The sequence below is a fragment of the Scyliorhinus torazame genome, chromosome 10 (assembly GCF_047496885.1).
Source record: "Scyliorhinus torazame isolate Kashiwa2021f chromosome 10, sScyTor2.1, whole genome shotgun sequence".
Taxonomy (NCBI): domain Eukaryota; kingdom Metazoa; phylum Chordata; class Chondrichthyes; order Carcharhiniformes; family Scyliorhinidae; genus Scyliorhinus; species Scyliorhinus torazame.
Genome location: NC_092716.1, coordinates 101030921 through 101047084, shown reverse-complemented (window position 1 = coordinate 101047084; position 16164 = coordinate 101030921). Strand labels below are relative to the sequence as shown.

Below are 16164 nucleotides of genomic sequence, written 5' to 3'. Positions count from 1 at the left end.
CAGTTTTTCATACTTTCCATCCCTCAGCCAGTTTTCTATCCATGTAGCCACAGTCTCTTTACTCCCATGCTAGCTGGTCCAATTTTCTAGATATCAATAATCTCCAGAGATTATGTCTGCATGTCATACATGGCAAAATGAACAGGTTGAACTAGCCATTAAGAATTCGTGTCTGGGATTCTGACACAGGCTAGCTGCAGAGAGTGGAACTCTGGAGCTGAGGTAAGTGTGGGAGTTTAGGGAAGTGGGGGAGGGACCTATATTGTGTCTTGTTGCCATTCCTACATTCACAGGTCAGTGGGGGCAGAAGCTGGGAGATAAATTGCAGCAATCCGACAACATCGAGTGAACGCGTCCATGTGATATCACAGGTGAGGTGACTATTTCTCTCTTTTATCTTTTTGGACTTGCTTTGAGATTGAAGGATAGGTGAAAAGCAAGAAAGCTAAAGATCAGTAGTAAAATTAAAACAAATTGATAATCTAATTTAATAAAATAGGGATGTAGGGCCAGACAATGTGTTATAGCTGCGGCATGTGGGAAATGGTGGACTCAACTGTTGTTCAGATAGTGATCACATCCATATAAAATGTTGATTGCCCGAGAAACTCCGGCTTAGGGTAACTGAGCTGGAGTCCAAGCTTCAGACATTGTGACACATCAAGGAGTGCGAGAGTTGAGGCAGTCACATCCTTTAGGTTAACTACCTTGAATTTGGTTCGTGGTCAGGGACAGGAATACGTGACTCCAAGTGAGGCAGGTAGAGGGATCCAAGTGGTAGTACTGCAGGAGCCTGCCCTTCTCCAACAGGTTTGAGATTCCTGCTCCCTCTGTGGATGAGAGCAGGGACTGTAGGGAAATTGACAATAGCATTGTGGTACAGGGAGCCATTCAAGGGGGAGAGAAAAAGAAATGTAGTCATAGTTGGTGATAGTATAGTTCAGGGAATAGATACTGTTTTCTGTAGCCAGGATCGAGAGTCCTGAAGGCTGTGTTGCCTTCCCAGTGCCAGGGATTGGAACATTGTTCCAGACTGGAGAGGAACTTACAGGGGAAGGAGAGGATCCTTTTGCCATGGTCCATGTAGGCACCAACAACATAGGTACACCGAGGAAAGTGGTTCTGCATCCTGCTTCTTCGATGATCACTCGCTAACAAGTATGGTTGACCACTTAAGAAACCCTATTACTGGTCATTGGTTCTGTGGGTCCTTGCTTGGCTGATGAGCCAGATCCTGGAGACGCATCTTCAACCGCATACCTGCCAGCTGTTTCCAGGAGGTGGCATCAGTCCTGGACTCTAGATCACTGGTATACAAGCCACCTAACCTGCACATAAGAACTAGGAGCAGGAGTAGGCCATCTGGCTCTTCGAGCCTGCTCCACCATTCAATGAGATCATGGATGATCTTTTGTGGACTCAGCTCCACTTTCCCACCCGAACACCATAACCCTTAATCCCTTTATTCTTCAAAATACTATCTATCTTTATCTTAAAAACATTTAATGAAGGAGCCTCTACTGCTTCACTGGGCAAGGAATTCCATAGATTCACAACCCTTTGGGTGAAGAAGTTCCTCCTAAGCTCAGTCCTAAATCTACTTCCCCTTATTTTGAGGTTACGCCCCCTATTTTCGCTTTCACCCGCCAGTGGAAACAACCTCCCTGCATCTATCCTATCTATTCCCTTCATAATTTTATATGTTTCTATAAGATCCCTCTGCATCCTTCTAAATTCCAACGAGTACAGTCCCAGTCTACTCAACCTCTCCTCGTAATCCAGCCCCCTCAACTCTGGGATTAACCTAGTGAATCTCCTCTGCACACCCTCCAGCGCCAGTACGTCCTTTCTTAGGTAAGGAGACCAAAACTGAACACAATACTCCAGGTGTGGCCTCAGTAACAGCTTATACAGTTGCAGCATAACCTCCCTAGTCTTAAACTCCAACCCTCTAGCAATGAAGGACAAAACTCCATTCGCCTTCTTAATCACCTGTTGCACCTGTAAACCAACTTTTTGCGACTCCTGCACTAGGACACCCAGGTCCCTCTTTTAATATTTTATCATTTAGATAATAATCCCTTTTGTTGTTATTCTTACCAAAATGGTTAACCTCACATTTGTCAACATTGTATTCCATCTGCCAGGCCCTAGCCCATTCACTTAAACTATCCAAATCCCTCTGCAGGCTTCCAGTATCCTCTGCACTTTTTGCTTTACCATTGATCTTCGTGTCGTCTGCAAACTTGGACACATGAAAATGAAATGAAAATCGCTTATTGTCACAAGCAGGCTTCAATGAAGTTACTGTGAAAAGCCCCTAGTCACCACATTCCGGCGCCTGTACTGGGAGGCTGTTACGGGAATTGAACCGTGCTGCTGGCCTGCCTTGGTCTGCTTTCAAAGCCAGCGATTTAGCCCTGTGCTAAACAACTAAACATTGCACTTGGTCCCCAATTCCAAATCATCTATGTAAATTGTGGGCCCAACACTGATCCCTGAGGGACACCACTAGCTACTGATTGGCAACCAGAGAAAAACCCATTAATCCACACTCTTTGCTTTCTATTAATTAACCGATCCTCTATCCATGCTACTACTTTACCCTTAACGCCATACATCTTTATCTTATGCAGCAACCTCTTGTGTGGCACCTTGTCAAAAGCTTTCTGGAAATCCAGATATACCACATCCATTGGCGCCCCGTTATCTACCACACTGGTAATGTCCTCAAAAAATTCCACTAAATTAGTTAGGCACGGTCTGCCCTTTATGAACCTATGCTGCATCTGTCCAATGGGACAATTTCCATCCAGATGCCTCGCTATTTCTTCCTTGATGATAGATTCCAGCATTTTCCCTACTACCAAAGTTAAGTTAACTGGCCTATAATTACCCGCTTTCTGCCTACCTCCTTTTTTGAACAGTGGTGTCATGTTTGCTAATTTCCAATCCGCCGGGACCACCCCAGAGTCTAGTGAATATGGGTTGTGGGGGCGAAACCCACACAAACACTGGGAGAATGTGCAAACTCCACATGGACAGTGACCCAGAGCCAGGATCGAACCTGGGATCTCAGTGCCATGAGGCCGCAGTGCTAACCACTGCGCCACCATGCTGCCCCTAGGCGTTTTTGAAGCACTTCCTTTGTCCTCCTCTTGTTCAATCTGGGCAAAGATTGTTTTAGTCATCTGACATTCTAAGCACATGGCCAGGCCAGCAGAGTTGGTTTTGGATGATCATATACTTGATGCTGGTGCTCTTGGCTCATTCAAGGACACTGATGTTAGTATGTCTGTCCTCACAGCTGATCTGGAGAATCCATCTCAGACAGCGTTGATGGTACCTCTCCAGGGCCTTGAGGTGGCATCTGTATATATCCCAAGTTTGAGCTGAATAGAAGAGTTGGGAGGGCCACAGCCCTGTACATGGGACCTTGGTGTCAGCACGGATGTCACGGTCATCAAAGTCTCGTCCTCAGGCATCCAAAGGAGACGCACGTGGATTCAATATGATGTTGGATCTTTGCATCAATGTCAGCCTTAGAGGAGAGGTGACTTCCCAGGTATGTGAAATGTTTCACATTTGGCAGGGTTTCTCCATTGATCTTGATGGAGGGAGAGACTGGATCTTGCCCTGGGACGGATTGGTAACGGATTTGAGTCTTCTTAACCTTGAGACTGAGACTGATTCTTTGGTATGTTCCATGAGGTTTTCAAACATGGCTTGGTAATTCTCTTCTGAGTGGAGATGACAATGTCATCCACATACTGAAGCTCCACAAGCAATGCCAGTGTTGCTTTCTTCTTGGATTTCAACCGGTTGAAGTTGAAATATTTTCCATCATCTGTAGACAATGTCCACTCCACCGAAAAACTGGTTATTGACCAGATGAAGGATGCTGGGGATGAAGATAGAGAAAAGGTTGGGGGTGATGACACATCCCTGCTTGACTCCTGTCTTGACCTGGAAGGTTTCTGCCTTATTTCCGTCAGTGAGGACTGTCGCCGATATCTTGTCATGGAGGAGTCGGAGGATTCTAGATGAATTTCTCTGGACAGCCAGTCTTTGGCAGGATCTTCCATAGCACTTCCTGATTGACTGAATCAAAAGTCTTGGTCAGATCGATGAAGGCTGTGTAGAGAGATTGACATTACACCTAGCATTTCTCTTGAAGTTGTTGAGCAGTGAAAATCACGTCCACTGTTCCATGGTTTGGTCAGAAGCCACATTGACCTTCTGGAAGGATGTCTTCAGAGACTAGGAGAAAGCGGCTAGCGAGGATTTGGCAATGATCTTTCTGGCGATGGAGTGGAGGGAGATCCCTTGGTAGTTCCCAGGGTAGAATTTGTCTCCTTTCTTGAAGATGGTTTGAATTTGAATCCTAGGTGCTGTGACGTTACTTATTGTTGATACAAGCCATTAATGATGGCATCACATGAGGTCGGTAGGAACTTCTTCTCTGTCTCAGATTTTCAACAAAAGCTGATGGAGATGACAATTGATCTCTTCGCCTCTAAATTTTTCTCCGCTAGGATCCCGTCCATTCCTGTGCTTTTCCATTCTTCACATGTTTAATGACGGTTTCGACTTCGTCCGCGCTTGGTGGGAGCCCAAGATCATCTCTGATGGGAAGTTGGGGTGTTTCCCCAAACGCTTTCTCATCATGGTTGTATCACGGTTTAGGAGATATCACGGTTTAGGAGATCTTTGAAGTGTTCTCTCCATCCAAGACCGATGTTTTCTATGTCTCTCAAGAGGGTTCCATCTTTACTCTGTACTGGTTTGAGGCCTAGGGAATTGGGTCCATATATTGCCTTGATGGCACTTAAGCAGCCACAGATGTCATGCTCGTCAACGTTGCAGCTCCTTGACTTTCTCAGCCCACCATTGATTCCCGATTCCCTATCTCTTCTATGCGCCCCCGCCTTGGCTAATTGATGAGCTCTCCTCTTTGCCTTGCTGTTTATGCCATTTTGCCAGGCACAGAGATCGTTCCTCTTCTTGTCGATAAGGTCTTGGATGGTGTGGTCATTTTCATCAAACATTTCTTGGTGTTTCCTGATCTTGTAGCCGAAGGGGAGGATCCCGCTGTCATGGTCCATGTAGGTACCAACGACATGGGGAGAACGAGGAAAGAAGTCCTGCATGGAGAGTTTGAGGAGCTTGGCACTAAATTAAACAGGAGAACCTCCAAGGTTATAATCTCTGTATTATTACCTGAGCCATGTGGAAATTAGCATAGGGTACATGAAATTAGAGAAATGAATACGTGCCGCAAAAGCTAGTGTGGGAGAAGTGGATTTTGGTTCTTTGGATACTGTACTGGGGAAAGTGGGGGATGTCCCATTGGGACAGTCTACATCAGAACTGTGCTGGGACCAGTGTTCTTGCAAATCGCAGAACTCGGGAAGTAGAGAAGGTTTTAAACTAAATAGGGGGGCACGGGGGTGGGGTGGGGGGGGGGGGGGTGACAGGATGGTCCTGTAGAGTGGATTCATAGGCTTACAAAAAGATATGACAGCATTATAAGGTGGATTTTTAGTTAATGATACCCAGAGTGTGACAGGAAGGGACAGAGTGAGGAAAAAAAACCCAAGTAGGGTCAAAATGGGAAAAAATGGGAACAAGGCAAAATTAGTGACTCTTTACTTAAATGCATGTAGCATTCAGCACAAAATTAATGAATTAACAGCACAAATTGAGGTTAATGGGTATGATCTTAAAGCCTTTACAGAGAAGTGATTACTTCAAGATCAAAATTGGAAATTAAATATTCAGGGATATGAAGACCCAGCAGGCTGAGTAAACGGTGGTTTATTCAAGGTCAAAGGAAATGGCTGCTGCAGCAGCATATACACACGATAGGCCCGATCTAACCAAATGGGAACAGAGTCCCACAGCGAGTGTTTCCCAGTATGCGCAGCTCCGAGAAACACCCCGCTATCTAACGCACATTCAGTTAGATACGGGGCCTCAGTGGACAATCCGCAGCCGAGGCCACACTCAGCCCTGATTTTTGCACTGAGGAACTCCGCTTGCCAGAGCGCCTCAGTGCAGTGAGCTCCTGACACGACCGCAGAACCCCTCTCTCAAACCCCCAAGCCCCAAGTCACTATAAGGGGGTCCCTGCCCCCCCCACCCCCACACCCCCCCCCCGCGCAGTACAGCCTCCAGGTGGCACTGCCAGTGTTACAGGCTGGCAGTGCCAGGGTGCACCCGAGCCAGAGGGCATGCATCTGGGGGCCTACAATCTGCGGAGGAGCGCCCTGGCCAATCCCAGAGATGAAGCCAGGCCGCAGAGGGAGCTTCTGGTGCTCCTGGCATGCTGGGCACTTTTTTTTTAATGAACATTTTATTGAGGTATTTTGTTTGGTATTTTAACAGCAGCAATATAAACAATGTACATGAAAATATAAACATAGTGGAAATACCACCTCCCTCCCCAACAGGTCCCACCATTAATTAACCTCCTAATTTACGCTAACCTAACCCCCCAACTTGCTGACGATTAATTCTCCGCGAAGAAGTCGACGAACGGTTGCCACCTCCGGGCGAACCATAACAGTGACCCTCTCAAGGCAAACTTAATTTTCTCCAAACAGAGAAAGCTAGCCATGTCCGATAGCCAGGTCTCAGACTTCGGGGGCTTTGAGTCCCTCCATGCTAGTAATATCCGCCTCCGGGCTACCAGGGAAGCAAAGGCCAGAACATCCGCCCCTTTCTCCTCCTGGATTCCTGGATCCTGCGACACCCCGAAAATCACCACCTCTGGACTCAATGCCACCCTTGCTTTTAATACCTTGGACATGACATCGGCAAACCCCTGCCAAAGTCCCCTCAGCCTTGGACATGCCCAGAACATGGGGACATGGTTGCTGGGCACTTTTTTATCGTGCTCTATATGTCACCATCAATTCCGAGCCACCAGACATAGCTCCTCACTAGCAGGTTCATCCTTGAATTCCCTGGGTGTCCACTATGCAGGGCCTGCAGGTTCGACTCTTGACCCGGTCGCGGGATGACCAGGCAAGCTCCCCACAGGAGGACACCGTCCTCCACACTGAGCTCCTGCTGCCTCATGATGTAGGGCTGCAGGGCTGCCTGGGGTCTTCTCTGTGATCCACCGTGTAGAATGATGTGGCGAGGTTTCGCCAATGTAGGATTTCTCTGTTTCCACGCACGAATATGCATGGCCATCAATGGCACAGCATTCATGAAGTTCAGTGTCGCCGTGACCTCGTCGACTGGGGGCATCAGCGTTAGCGATTTGCACTCTGGGCAATGTTGAAACTTATACTACTACGCCGCTAACAACAAGACCAGCGCTGGATCCAGGCTGAGGCGATGGGGGAATATCCTTGTCCCTCTTGAAGAGGCCCAGCAAGAAGCCTAGACGTATTGATGAAATTATTTCACCATATATCTCACGGTGAACCCTGCTTTCTCTATCTGGGCGTCGAGGCACACCAGAGTCCTAGAAGCATGCGCTATTGGGAATTCCATGCCGTTATCCCATCGGATGGGACAGCACTAATCCGATGCCTTACTGGGAGGCATCGCACGTGAGGACGAGCGGCCGTGAAGGATCCAGACTTCCGCCTGAGAGGTGTGAAGCATCGCGGAGGGATGGAGCTTGAAGCGTCCAGCCTGCTAATGAGATTTTAACCCATGCAAATGACTGTTTCGCATTTCTCGCTGTTGGTGGTGGGAAGTGAATCGTTCAGCCCTGTATATCCAGTAGAAAGTAAACCATGGGCGGGATTCTCCGAGCCCCGCGCCAGGCCGGAGAATCGCCGCAACCGCGCCACGCCGCCCCGACTCTGGCACGTGATTCTCTGAGGAGCGGAGAATCGGCGCCATTTGTCCGGCACGTTTGCCGCAGCGGCGATCTCCGGCCGCTGTACAAGGCTGGGCCGGCGATTCTCTGGCCCAAATGGGCCGAGCGGCCGCGCGGAAACGGCAGAGTCCTGCCGGCGCCGTCCACACCTGCTCGCAGCCGGTGGGAACTCTGCGCGCAGGGTCGGGGGGCGGCCTGTGGCGGGGGGGGGGGGGGGGGGGGGCGGGGGGAAAGGTGGGCTCCTTCACCGGGGGGGCCTCCGATGGGGTCTGGCCCACGATCAGGGCCCACCGATCGGCGGACAGGCCTCTCTAGCCCCGACCCTATTTTGTTACGTGGCGAGCCCCTGAACCCCCAGGCCATGTTGTGTCGGGGCCGGCGCGCTGAGAAAATCCCCCGCGCATGCGCGGGTTGGCATGGCACCCAGTTGCCGCCGGGAAGGGAGGCTGGAGCGGTGTGAACCGCTCCAGTGATGTGCTGGCCCCCTGTGGGGGCCAGAATCGGTAGTGCCCGCGACGGCGTTCACGACAGCGCGGACACTGCCTCCATTTCGGAGAATCCCGCCCCACACGCGTGTGGACTGAAACAATAGCAACCTAATCTCGCCAGCACCGAACATTATCAGGTGGGTTAGCGCACCATCTAGTGGACAGACTGGATTACAACACTTCTGTTAAACAGCTCTGACTGCAGTAGGTTAATTTCCAAAACATTATTGTATTAGTTATAACAAGACTGCATTCAAATCCTTTAGCCTTGCTGAGTATAACTTTCAGTTGTCCTGTTTGAATAAGACCAAATCTCTTTTAGGCAGTCCCTTGGGGTCGAGGATGACTTAGTTTCCACACTAAAAATGAGTTCTTGGGTGACTGAGAGCAGTTTTGACAGTATTTGTGGGTTTGCATGGCACCGTGGTTTGAAACTTTATCCTTTCATCTCCAGGACTGGTTAAAATCCTAATGAAACAAAAGTTTCCGCTCCCTCTTTGCTGTGTGTTCAATGTGGAATGGGCTTAATCAGCTCCTGTAATTGTGGGCTTGCAGCACAGACCCAAAGGTGCATTTACATTGACACCTTCAGCATAATAAGATAGCTATTGTGGGAGAGACAATGGAAATGCCATTTTCGTGCAACTCCTCTGGTGGAGAGTGTTTTACTCTGTACCTGATTTTGGAGTCCAGGCCACTATTTATAGGAAAGCTTTTTAAATTAATAATCTTTATTGTCACAAGTAAGCGTACATTAATACGGCAATTAAGTTACTGTGAAAAGCCCCTGTTAAAAAAGATTATGGCAAAAAATGAAATGAAAATGTTATGGCTATTTGGAATACAATATTTTTAAAAATCAAGATTTGCAAGTCCATGAGAGACTTACATCAACAAATGGTTTACATACTATTGTAATATTGCTTAATAAAGAGTGACTCATGTTTCACTTACACAGTTGGAATAATAATGACTACAGTTACATTCACTCTTTTGTGTCAGGATCCTGTCCTATTGTATGGCAGTGGAAACACGCACCATGATAGGTTATTACAAACTCCCCCCCTTTAACATAGCAACAATGAATGGATAGACTACTTTGTAGTTCATCATTCCTGAGTTGTTAACTCTATCACAAGGTGATTGCCTAGTTGTAATAAAGGACTGAAGTTGTCTTTGTGAATGTAAGTGAGGCAGCTCTCCATCACCAAAGGTTGGGCAATAAATGCCGGTCAGCAATAGCCACATCCCATGAACAAATTCAAAATCAAAAATTGGTATTATTTAGTATTTCCTTTGGCTTTTCTGTTGGCCTACTCCGTGATGTGCCCCCTACCCCTGTCAGTGTCCTACCTCTCAAAGACGCAAAGTTCAATGACCCCCACTATGTTTCATATCCCTATTACTGCCCTGCAGCATAACCACCAACTCTGTGCCCTGACAGAGTCCCACAACATAGTGCCTTTCTGTCTCCAACATAAAGCTTTGTTGCCCAGAGACCTGCTCCATGTTACAGTGTGAAATTCTTTCCAAAATTCTTTGGCCATTTATAAATCTACAGAAAGGATTCAAGAAATATTGTACTCACTTTCTTCTGTGGGACATGCGGTTGTACTCCCATCAACCTAGAAAATACAGAGATAAGTCACACACTTTAGAGGAATGTTACATCATGAACTCCAAGCTACCTATGGATTTGGTTCCTATTGGGATGAACTTTAACTCCCAATGGGTTTAGGCAGACCAAGGAGCAGCACGCGATCAAAGTGCACTTGCTGATCTAAGTTTGAGGGCCAAGCTATTTTACTTCTAGACCTCATCTCAATGTTGCTGATTAGCTGGCTGTGTGAAATGGATGCAAGTGGCAGCTGACCAGCAGATGGGAGAGCTGATGAAGGGGGTAACAGGGAGGGGATTTCCAAAGGGAAGGAGGAGAGCAATGAGGATTTTGGGGCGAATGTTGAAGACGACATCTTCTTCTGTGTAGTTCAGAAGCGCATACCTGCTCCTCTGGCCCAAGAATGGAAGGTTTTAACCTTCAGGATTTGTTAAAGTTGGTGGATGGGGTGTTGCATGGCATCAAACTCCTGGAGTGGTGCTGCAGCTGCATCCATCCAGGCAAGTGGTGTGCATTCCATCATGCTATGGATCTGTGCCTCGATGATGGAGCAGAGCTCTAGGCAAGTAAGTAGGTTAGTCATTTGCCAGAGAATATCCAGCCTTGAACCTGCTCCAGTCGTTACAATATTTACATGGCCGGACCAGTTGAGATTCTGATCATGTTGAACCCCCCTCCCTGGAAAGGATCCCATTGTTGGAGGTGGTCATTCCCTGGCAATTGTGTGGTGCAAATGTTGCTTATTAACTACCAACTCAAGCCGGGATGTTGGCCCAGCCGTTTTGCATGTGGTTATGAAACAATTGGCAAGTCATGTTGCAGCTGTATAGAACCTTAGTTAGGCCACACTTGGGAGTATAGTGTTCAATTCTTGTCGCCAGACTACCAGAAGGATGTGGAGGCTTTAGAGAGGGTGCAGAAGAGATTTACCAGGATGTTGTCTGGTATGGAGGGCATTAGCTATGAGGAGCGGTTGAATAAACTCGGTTTGTTCTCACTGGAACGACGGAGGTTGAGGGGCAACCTGATAGAGGTCTACAAAATTATGAGTGGCATAGACAGAGTGGATAGTCAGAGGCTTTTTCCAAGGGTAGAGGGGTCAATTACTAGGGAGCACATGTTTAAGATGCGAGGGGCAGGTTTTAGAGGAGATGTACGAGGCAAGTTTTTTACACAGAGGGTAGTGGGTGCCTGGAACTCGCTGCCGGAGGAGGTGGTGGAAGCAGGGACGATAGAGACATTTAAGGGGCATCTTGACAAATACATGAATAGGATGGGAATAGAGGGATACGGACCCAGGAAGTGTAGAAGATTTTAGTGTAGACGGGCAGCATGGTCGGCACAGGCTTGGAGGGCCGAAGGGCCTGTTCCTGTGCTGTATTTTTCTTGACGAATGAACGGACATCACGCGACAATCACCAGCAGGAATGTTCCCTTCCAGTCGGGGAACACTTCAGCAGTCAAGGGCATTCAGCCTCTGATCTCCGGGTAAGCGTTCTCCAAGGCGGCCTTCAGGACCCGCGACAACGCAGAATCGCCGAGCAGAAACTTATAGCCAAGTTCCGCACACATGAGTGCGGCCTCAACCGGGACCTGGGATTCATGTCGCATTACATTCATCCCCCACCATCTGGCCTGCAAAATCCTACCAACTGTCCTGACTTGACACAATTTACACTTCTTTAACCTGGGGTTACCACATCTCTGGATCTGTAAAGATTTAATCACCTGCTAATGCTCGCATTCCAAGCATTGTTTGGCATCTTTGAATTTGTCTATATATATGTTTCTGGAACAGACCTCTTCATTCACCTGAGGACGGAGCAGCGCTCCGAAAGCTAGTGATTCGAAACAAACCTGTTGGACTTTAACCTGGTGTTGTAAGACTTCTTATTGTACTTTTCTTTGTTCTTTGGAATTCAATATCTGAGGAATTACTCATGGAGCTGAACTTTGCAATCATCAGCGAATATATCCACTTCCAACCTTATGCTGGAGGGAAGAACAAGGATGAAGCAGCAGAAAACGATTGGATCTAAGACTCTGTCCTGAGGGACTCCTGCAGCAATGTCTTTACGTTGAGTTGACTGGTCTCCAATACTTGCAATGATCTTCCTATGAGCCAGGTATGACTGCAGAAAATTGAGAGTTTTTCCCTGATCCCTATCGATTTTAGTTTTACTCGGGTTACTTATGTGTCTCAGTAAAATGTTGTCTTGGTATCTAGAGCAGTTACTTTCATCTCACCTCTCAAATTCAGCTATTATGTCCAACTTTGTACCATGGCTGCAATGACATTCCCGGTTATGTTAACTAAATCATTCCTCTCAGTCAAAATGCTGATCATCTGATTTGATGTGATTTCAACCAATGCTGATTTCTAAAGATTGAAGTCAATTTCTCTGTGTCAGCGTCCTGACACTCCTTTTAGTTAAATTCTCGTTTAGAACATACCTCCTTTATCAATTTGGATCTGATCACCGGCTGTGGTACAGCTTTCCCAAGACCTTGTACTAGCCAACTGAAGACACTGAAGAGCAGAACAATAAAATAAGTTAAATACTTAGCAACGATTTGATCAGATATAAATCTTGAAAAAAATAGTTATGAATTGACCCTGATCTTGCTCCCACAGATCTCCCAATTTTTACCTCAGAGTCAATAGATGTGTTAATTGTGGATTCTTTCAGGTTCTACATTTATCCCCCATTTCTATGCCACTCAAAGGACCCATTACAATAGGCTAGCAGCTTTCTAGTAATTTGTCCAAATGCAACTGCTTCCGCGGCGAGCTGGGTAGTGAGAAACCAATCCCTCAGCAATGCCATGGAAGCCCTTAGGTCCAGCATTCTACAAGTAGCATTAAGTCAGGTAGATGCAGGTTTCTGCTGATAATGAAAGTCCCACTGGAAGCCCTATCTCACAAGACCAATGACACCCACATGGTAGAGCTGGAGACTTCACTGGGATTTACAGGCCCAGAGATATTGGAGATAACAATGGTGGTTGGTGCATCAAGATTGTTGAGGCGTCTAGACACCTCCCAACCCCCTCTCCCAACAGCTCCCCCATTCCCCACCCCCAAACTCCCTCGCCCACACACCCTCCACTCTTCCCCCTCACACTCCCCCTCCTTCCCCCACTCTACTTCCCCCTCACACACACCCTCCCTCCTTCACACTCTCCCTCCCCTTCACACTCTCCCTCCCCCTCCCCGTTCACATTCTCCCTCCCCCTTCACACTCTCCCTCCCCCTCCCCTTCACACTCTCCCTCCCCTTTCACATTCTCCCTCCTCCTTCACACTCTCCCCCACCCTTTAAACTCTCCCTCCCCATCACTCCCATCTTCATCACAATCTCCCTCCCCCCCGCATCACTCCCACCCCCTTCACACTCTCCCTCCCCCCTCCAGACTCCCCCTCCCCTTCACACTCTCCCTCCCACTTCACATTCTCCCTCCCCATCACACTCTCTCCACCGCCCAGACTCCCCCTCCCCTTCCCACTCTCCCTCCCCCTTCACACTATCCCTCCCCTCTCCCCTTCGCCCCTTCACACTCTCCCTCCACTGTGCAGACACAATAAGCTGAATGACCTCCTTCCGCTCTGCAGGGTTTCAATGACTCTAACAACCGCACGCATTAATGAGCTTTAAAAATAAGCAAAGAGCATCTGTTTTTCTCTGCACGTTGAGCACTGTTACCTTTTATCCTCTTTACTGCTGCAAAGCAATAGGAAAATAGTGATTAGACATTTGCTAATATTTCCAAAGAAGCAAATATATCACAATGGTTTGTAATAGGTGGTGGCAGGGGTAAGGGTGGTGAGGGGTGGTCAATGGCGAGGGGGTAAAGGGCACCTTGGATTTAAATCAGTCGTAAATGGTTTAAAATTTGTGTTAATCTTGCCCACTAAGCCAAGTGTAATTCAGCCCTCAGCTCACTGGGTAAGGACAATTTGAATGATTATTTTCTTCGACAGTACCCAAGCCTGTGACCTCTCCCAACGAGAGGATCAATGGTGGCAGGCACATTGGAGCATGACCAGCTCTAAGCCACAAACCATCCTGACTTGGGAACGCACCCCATTCCTTCAGTGTTGTTTGTTCAAAATCCTGGAACTCCCTGAACTGTTGCTCCCCAGCATCTTCTCGAAGGACATATTAGGAATGGAAACTAAAATGCTGACCTTGCCGGCAACAGCCACATCAGTCATGAGTAGAAATACATTTGAATAATTATTCATCCAGTTGCAAGCTCAGACTGGTTTGAGGAAGACACAAGTGGTGGGAGAGGTAAATTATATGTCGGCTGAATCTGAATGACTGTGAAAATGGGGAGGAATCATTATGAGGAAACTAAAGTTCTGCAATCTCTTGAATAAACTTTACGAGGCATTCCAATTCCCCGGCAGCCTTGCAAAGGCTGTAGAAAAGTCAGAGGCAATAATGAAAACAACATGTAAGCTAGGGGCAGACAAATAGAGTAGCCAAACAAAATGTTTGACCATCAATTAAATCTCGGTGATGCAGCATCAGTGCTTGTGAGCAGGGTTAGCCTCTGTGTCACTCTAGTGTTTAGTGCTACAGCACATCTGCAATGAGCTGTTCAATACATTTACCTTTACCGTGTGTTGACCTCCCACCTGAAGGTCCACCCTTCCTGACATTTGTCAGGTGGCACAGTGGTTAGCACTGCTGTCTCACAGCACCAGGGACCCGGGTTCGATTCCGACCTCGGGCGACTGTCTGTGCGGAGTCTGCACGTTCTCCCCGTGGCTGCGTGGGTTTCCTCCGGGTGCTCCAGTTTCCTCTCACATCCAAAGATGTGCATATTAGGGGGATTGGCCATGCTAAATTGACCCTTAGTATCCAAGGATGTGCAGGATAGGTGTAGATGGGGATAGGGTGGAGTGGACGGGGCTCGAGTGCTCATTCGAAGGGTCGGTGCAGACTTGATGGGCCAAATGGCCTCCTTCTACACTGTGGGGATTCTATGATTCTATGTTTCTTTAAATTCATTCAAGGAATGTGAGCTTCGTTAGGCCAACATTTATTGCACATCCTTAATTCTCCATGAGATGGTGGTGGTGAGCTGCCTTCTTGAACCGCTGCAGTCCCTGTACACCCACGGTGGTGTGAGGGAGGGAGTTCCAGGATTTTAACCCAGCGGCAGTGAAGGGACTGATGTACCGTCAATTACCACAAGACGAGAATGGTGAAACAATCGAGGCTTTATTGCACAAGATGTTGTCCCTCCTGCAGCTGAAACCAGAATGGGAGCAGCGCAGGGGAGGATACACTTTTATACGTCGCCAGCTGGGAGGAGCCAGCAGGCTGGGATTTACTGTGGTACCTGTCATACAGTGGCAGTACCGTAATACATGTAGTGTGTTACCAGTGATGTTTACCACATTCACCCCCTGTTTAAAAAAAGTCCGGCGTGGGTGAAGAACAACATTACAGATTGAGTCTGTCGGGGGCTTTGACCCTCCGCTGCGATCGCCTCAGTCCTGTGGTGGTGTGGGTTCCGATGTGGATACCTGAGACTCCGGGAGCGTGTTGTCCTCTCCTTCGTCACCCCTGAGTGGATCCGGTGAGTGGACGGATCCTGCTGGGGTGGGGGCTGCGGTGAGGTTCGCTGGTGGGAGGGTGGGTGGCGCAGGGGTGAACGAGGCAACCGGAGGTGGGGGGGGAGGCGTGGTATCAGGTCAGAGGTTGTGGGTGGGGACCCAGCAGGGGCCAGGTCCCGGAGGGAGACTGTGTCCTGGCGCCCGTCGGGGTGTGCCACGTAGGCGTACTGTGGGTTCGCGTGGAGGAGGTGGACTTTCTCAACCAAGGGATCCAATTTATGGCTCCCGGAGGAGGACGGGTCCAGGAACTGTCAGCCATGTTGGGAGCGAGACCCCGGAGGTGGACTTCCTAGGGAAGGCAAACACACATTCATGAGGGGTCTCATTAGGAGTGGTGCACAGGAGCGACCGGATGGAGTGGAGCGCGTCGGGGAGGACCTCCTGCCAGCAGGAGACTCTAGACCGCAGGGCCAGCTGGACGGCCTTCCAGACCATTCCATTTTCCCTCTCCACCTGCCCGTTTCCCCGGGGGTTGTAGCTGGTCGTCCTGCTCGAGGCGATGCCCTTGCTTAGCAGGAACTGACGCAGCTCATCACTCACTGTGGATGTAGGTGGGGAAACCGAACAGGGTGAAGATACTGTGCAGG

General features: G+C 48.4%; 1 protein-coding gene across 1 annotated transcript in view; it reads right to left on the bottom strand.

Annotated features, from left to right (window-relative positions):
- LOC140430804 (cyclic nucleotide-gated channel beta-1-like) overlaps positions 1-16164 on the bottom strand; it is a 332757-nt gene that overhangs the window by 242252 nt on the left and 74341 nt on the right. Inside the window, exons 14-16 of the mRNA XM_072518510.1 lie at positions 13650-13667; positions 12401-12476; positions 9917-9953 (exon numbers count right to left, since the gene is read on the bottom strand). Coding sequence (XP_072374611.1) covers positions 9917-9953; positions 12401-12476; positions 13650-13667 — 131 coding nt within the window. The remainder of the gene's footprint in view (positions 1-9916; positions 9954-12400; positions 12477-13649; positions 13668-16164) is intronic.